General features: G+C 46.7%; 1 protein-coding gene across 1 annotated transcript in view; it reads left to right on the top strand.

The window, feature by feature from the left end:
- The first annotated feature begins 1,006 nt into the window (after positions 1–1,006).
- Positions 1,007–6,451, top strand: part of phf1 (PHD finger protein 1) — a 16,112-nt gene continuing 10,667 nt past the window's right edge. Inside the window, exons 1-8 of the mRNA XM_057044172.1 lie at positions 1,007–1,579; positions 2,023–2,101; positions 2,229–2,310; positions 2,835–2,921; positions 3,362–3,456; positions 3,890–4,038; positions 4,849–4,944; positions 6,284–6,352. Coding sequence (XP_056900152.1) covers positions 2,024–2,101; positions 2,229–2,310; positions 2,835–2,921; positions 3,362–3,456; positions 3,890–4,038; positions 4,849–4,944; positions 6,284–6,352 — 656 coding nt within the window. The 5' untranslated portion in view covers positions 1,007–1,579; position 2,023. The remainder of the gene's footprint in view (positions 1,580–2,022; positions 2,102–2,228; positions 2,311–2,834; positions 2,922–3,361; positions 3,457–3,889; positions 4,039–4,848; positions 4,945–6,283; positions 6,353–6,451) is intronic.

Genomic DNA, 6,451 nt, shown 5'->3' with positions numbered 1-6,451 from the left:
AAACTAACTCATAGACTTTTGTTAATTATCTTTATTTGCTCATATTTCGCAGCTCTTTTTATTAGATGTGAAGTTTATTTCTTTAAACACCGGGGGTGAGCTGTCTGCCACCCTCCTGCGGATGCGAGTCCCCCCTGGAACCCATCTGAAGGTGGTCCCGACCCCCCTCACGTCATGGTTCGGGGGGGGGGCTTCGCATCTACATTTATCACCAAGAACAATCCGACCTATGACCCCGTTGCGTTCTGACACTATCCCGCAGAGAAACAGCGCAACCGCTGCCCGCCCCGCACACACCAGCACGCGCAACGCGATGACGTCACGCCAGACGCACACGGACCAACGGCCGATTCTAACGGCTCCCCTGCAAGAATTGTGCTTTTCCCTTCAGCACACGGACTCTTCAAATGCCCCTCGGTTACAGCCGAACCGCGTTTAAACAGTGGTAACTTGCAAATAAATAAATAAATAAATAAATAAACGCCTCACAGTTTCACCAATTCGGCTAAACAAGAAGCGTTTTGAGCGTCTTTGGAAAATTGCATTTGAATTTTATCCCTGTCAACCCCCGTCTGACCTCCTGTTATCTTCCTCCAGGCAGATACTCTCCCGTCAACTGCCTACACAACGTGCGAGCAGACACTAACTAATAAACACTAAATAATCAGCACAGCACCTCCGGCTACAATTAGTGCGACTCTCGCCCCAACGCACAATTAAGCGTGAACGATTTTGCAGTCGTTTTTTTATGGATTTCCCTCTGGAGCGGATCCACAATTAAAGCTTCTGAGAAGGTTACTTATTTAATTCATTTCGGCCATCCTGATCGTTAACGTTCCACATTAGTCTAATTGATAAAGATAAGTTGGGCTTCAACTTGGAAACTTTTCTCCGCCGGGCTCTTGTGCCGGATTGATTAAAATTAATGAGGCGGATAAAGTGGGTAACTGCTCCCTGATGCTCGTCACACGACGCGCCGCTTCCGATCTGCTGGTATCGCACCTCTGCCCCTCCCTCCCCTCCCGCCCGCCCGCCCGCTGCCAGACAACATCATCGCACCTTGTCGCAAAGGATTTAGGGTCAGTTCCACCGTTTGGAAGGTGCCGTGTCCGTGGGTGCGCCACCGCTGCTGGACCTACTCCAAACGCGTCTCCCTCCCTCCGCGCATCGGTGTTTTATGTCTGCGTCATAACAAGTCGGTCGTCAGCAGGAGACAGAGATGATGGCGTCTCTAGCGATTCCGCCGCTGCTCTGAGGAAAGATGCCCCACTAGCATCAAGGTGGAAACGGGTGATAGAGGAGTCCAAGCCCTGGGGGACATGACACAGCTCAGAGGACTGACAAACTAGAGTGGAAGACGGACGGACGGTCATTCTCCGTCCGCACTGACGGCTTGACTGACAGCAGCGCCGGGCACAGACAGGCTGCGTGCACATCAGCCACTTTTGGCAAGCACGCAGGCTGCGCATCCGAGCGGGGAGTAACTGGTTCAGCGGATATTTCCAGTTCATGTCCAACCTTTTTTTTTTTTTTTTTTTGAATCACCGTGACCCCGACGTAAAGGAGTTCAAGCTGGCAGGTAGCCATTACCGGGCCAGGATGTCACCGCGCTGTTTGCCTGTTTTTTCCATTCTTAAGTCAGAGAAAAGCTACGTGCACGGATGTATCCTGCGCCTCTGCTGGCCCGAGGCAGCACTAGAACAAACGCTCGACGTGCAGCTGTCATTGTGTGCATCTTTTCATTTTGAAGGAGGCAGTAAAGTGGCTTACTGGTCTTACGGCATTGCATCATAGTGCGTGTGTGTTTGTGTGTTAATGTGTTGCGCAGGCGTGTGCACGCACCCGATGTGTGCAGTCCTCATCTATCCTGCTTGTGTGCTCTCATCTTTGACTACAGGGTGTCACTGTTGTCTGAGAGGTGCAGGTGACATAAACCTCCCTGTCAGCAATGGCAGCAAAGTTTGCAGCCAATAAATGGAATTTTGCAGTCGCCCCACTCTGTCCTCTGTCCTCTGTCCTCAGGATGGGAAGAGTAAGCGAAGGAGACGATGTGTTGGCTCGATGGAGTGACGGACTTCTGTACCTCGGAAATGTGAAAAGAGTAAGTGAGTGCTGGGTATAAAAGGTGTGTTCCGGCCCAGGTTGTGCTGGTCCAGATTTGGAAAAACCCTCTGTTTAATTGCGCTGGTGTTTTTTTTGTTTTTTTAGTGACCTTTTGTCTCTCTTAGGTAGATGGAGCCAAGCAATGCTGTCTGGTGAGATTTGAGGACAACTCAGAGTTCTGGGTCTTGAGAAAAGATATCCACTCATGTGAGGAATACAAACTTCTTTCCCGCCTGTTGAAAATAGAGAACGTCCTTTTGGAAGCACTTATTATGTGAACCAAAGCTCCTAAATTCAGTTTTTAATGCAGTTCTTGGTTGAAAGACATTTTCATTAACTCAGAACATGAGTTTTGAAATGTAGGGAGATGCTTTCTTTTATTGAACACCACACTGGTTTCTCAGTGAGTGGAGAACAGGAGGAACGCTGGTGTTTCTGGTGCTCAGGGGTCTGAGATGAACCTGGGATATTAGAGCCTATTTAAGAGTTTATCCTCCTAATGACTCCTCGAGGAAATGAAAAGGGAAGTTATGTCCTTGTTAGGACCAATTAGAATATCTGCCCTGCAAAATGAAGCCAAAATGAGTGCAGGAGAATGCTGAAATGCTAATGTGAATCAATCTAGATAAGTTATTGCCGTATCGATATACATAAATCATACTGTTGATGAGGCATCTTCTCTTTTTCCCCGCTCTCAATCCGGCTCTCGTGGCTTCCTCCATTTCTCTCAGTTGCTGCCGGAGTGGAAGAGATCTGCTGCATTTGTGACGCTCCTCCTCTGAAAGAACCTCTCATAAACTGTCTTAAATGCCACCATGGTGAGGAAATCAGCCAGATCATGTGACCGTAGAAGATTTACATCAGCGTTTGTGCTGCTTTAGTCTATATTGTTCTTATTGACCTACCATAAAGTCCTCTACATGCCCTCGTTATGCACGAGTAATTTCCAGAACAATGTGATTTATCTACTAACTTCTGTTTAGTTTAGTTGTTCTGGCTTCTGAAAGAGGACAGAGTACTCCTGTAACCACACTGCTTGAAGAGCGAGTGAGCAGGAAGTTTAACTTGTGGATGGGGATGGTTTGAAAGAAGCAGCTCTGATTAAATGAATTCCAACAAATCACTTCTGGGGTTAGAGGAGAGTTACCATCATTCACTTACTGGTGGGGTAATCAGAGGGTGGCCGGCAGGTGGTTGCGTTGTGGTCGCATCCGTTGCAAACACACATTATATTCCCACATTCCCGTTTCTGTTACAGGTTACCATCCGGAGTGTCACACGCCCACCATTGAACTGGAAAGTGACAGCGATTCATGGATATGTCGCCAGTGTGTCTTTGCGGTCTCCACCAAGGTCAGGTTGCTAATCTCTCACCTCACAGACAAAAATCCGTCTTTGCACTGCGGCCATTTTTTTTTCTTGGTAGAAAATCTACTTTTTGGGGCAAAAGCTGAGTGGTGTTTAGTTTGATATAAGATGTCCCCCTTTGTCTCTGAGAAATTCTAAAGAATCAACAATTATGAGGCTGATTACACTGATGGGGATGCGCAGCTGATGCCAGTGGATCTTACGCAGCTTCGTTTGTGTCGGCGGGGGCCGAGAATGCGGCCTGGCTGATTATCAGTCATGGCTCTGTCTCCAGACGTCTGCCGTCTTTGGCAGTGTTTTGAGAGACTGTCCCATCCTTCCCTCTAATGTCTCCTGTCTCCTCAGCTGCACTGACATGACACTAATCTGCGGAGCGAGCAGCCGGTCAAGTTATCTCCTCTAAATGTTGTTTCTTCAGAGAGGTGGGGCCCTCAAACGGGGACGCTTTGCACAACTTATGCAATTTATGAAACTCCGGCTCCCCTACCAGCTGTCCTCGTTGGACTGGGATCCGCAGCATCTCACCAATCAGCAGCAGTGTTACTGTTACTGCGCCGGACCCGGAGAGTGAGTCACACTTCACCTACAGATCATCGTCTCTCTGCTTATCTGCATGTTTTTACTGATCTTCTCTGCTTCAAACGCTCACTCTGAGGGTAAAAATACTTGGGAGTGAGGAAGCACAAATGCTAAACTGATTGATTGAAAACTGGAAAATTTAAAGAGCCTGAAAAAGAGAAGACCAGGCTTTATGTTTCATCAGAGTTGTGTTTAAATTCATCGAGGACCCCTCAGGATTTTCCAGGCGCAACTGCCTGAAACCTTCAGTAGTTTTCTGAAAGTTGTGGTGAAATTTGCAAATGTTATGACATTTCAGAAGTGATCCTGCATAAAATACCACCCCTATTTCCATTGTTTTAGGATCCTGCACTTGGCAATGACCAGGTTTCCAACATTTCTTTTGCTTTTGGTGTTAAGGTTTGACTTTAATGTGAAGGTGTTGCATCAGAACAGGGGAAATGCTGTGGGAAAAGCTGTAGCAGTAAAAAACTGTTTTCCAAAATATATAAGAAGGCGCACAACAGTTTACCACCACTTTTGTGAAACTCATCAGGAAACCGACTTGCACAATCTTCAGCAGCATGATTAGTCGGCAAATGTGAGGCGTGTCTCTGTTTCTTTGGTGCTGGGTACAAAGAAGTTGATGTCCATTACGGTCCATGAAGGCCTCATAAAAGCCACTTCGAAGGCACAACCCATACGACAGCTGCCTCTTTCAGCCGTTCATTCATGTATGGATACGAACTGGTCCGATGGCGGCTGGCAGACACGTCATTCATTCACGTATTGGTCGTTTCTCTCCATGTTGGGCTGCAGGTGGAACCTGAAGATGCTGCAGTGTGCCAGCTGTGGCCAGTGGTTCCACGAGGCCTGCACTCAGTGTCTAACTAAGCCGCTGCTGTACGGAGACAGGTGTGTAAAAATGTCCTGGCAATGATACATTTACACAAATCCCCCTGCAACAGGGTGAATCCACAAACGGACGTATCCATATATTTAGTAATGATCTGTAAGATGCAAAGTGAACATCACATTGTTCTGAATTATCGAGAAATCAATTGAAATTTGATTGATAGAAGAATAAAGAATCTGTCTATTAATGAATCTGATATCTGTAATTGATAAATCACAAAAAGAGACTTGATTTCTCCTAAATTTCTGACAATTCTGTTGGATGAAGAGGCCTTGACAGCATCTCTTCCCTGAGAATTGTCCTGATTAGAACAACTGACATAAAGTGCTTCCCTCCATTATACTGTCGTTGCCATACCAACTGGGTTCCAGAGCCACCATAATGGCCGATAATGCTGAACCTGTTGCAAGGTGGGAAGTATGAAATTAAAATTAAACTGGCATTCAGGGAGTGTGTGCAACATTAACTGGGCAGGTAACCTTGGCTGAGCCTGCTCCTCACCTTTGCCCATGACCTTCAGTCAACCTTCACCCACCTCAACAGCCATGGTCTGATGAAACAAATGTCTAGTAAGAAAGAAAATACAGCGTTTACAGTGTATGTGGCAAATACACTGCTAAAAAAGAAATAAATAATCACCATTGTGTCATATTAGCATATCCAGTTAGGAAGTAACAGTCAAATGGGACAGAAAACAAGTGGAAAGGATGGAGCAAGGTGACCGCCACTGTGGAATGGTCAAACTCTTTCCCTCTCTGCATCCTTCTGGCCTATTCCAGCCCAGTAGACGAGGAACGGTAGGACCATGAGTGCAGCTTTCTTCCCAAACTGTTCGCCACTGTTCTCTTCACATGTGAGAGCTGGTCTGGAAACAGCGTGGAGAACCTTCTCCTGCCTGCAGCATGTTCCAGCATGGCCAGTTTGGTGGTGGGTTGATGGTAGCTGTAGGAGACATCCCTGGAAGGCTGCACAGACCCCCATGTGCTGGGGGGAATCTATTGTCATACTGCTGCCGCGGGCTCTGCCTGACAATGCTCAGCTTCCTACGCCTGGAGTGTGTCAGCAGGTCCTGGCTGATGAGTGTTGGTGCATCCACCACTGTCACACTGCACCACAGACTGTCCACCATCTGACTGATTCCTCAGGAACTCTAAATCTAGTCCTCAGTGGGTGATTTGGGTTCCTACTAATCCAACATTCTTAGATTATTTTGTGCCCACCAAATGATATTAGCGACCTGGAGTAGTTAATTCTGGGGTGTGTGATTTCTTTTATAACACTATATTGCGATATGTTTAATAATCCTGTTTTTTGTTTGTTTTTGCTGTGTATCTGTAGGTTTTATCAGTTCCAGTGTTCCGTATGTACAAAGGGAGCAGAGACCATCCAAAGACTACCAATGAACTGGTGATGTTTGACACCCTTTGGCGATACAGCCATTGCTCTGATTCTAGACTGTAGTAGTATGTTGAAAGGTTTACCCTTCAAAAGTGCCTCAAACCTCAT

Source organism: Takifugu flavidus, chromosome 10 (genome assembly GCF_003711565.1).
Source record: "Takifugu flavidus isolate HTHZ2018 chromosome 10, ASM371156v2, whole genome shotgun sequence".
NCBI lineage: Eukaryota > Metazoa > Chordata > Actinopteri > Tetraodontiformes > Tetraodontidae > Takifugu > Takifugu flavidus.
Note: the sequence above shows the minus strand (reverse complement) of the source record. Positions and strands in the feature narration are given on the sequence as shown.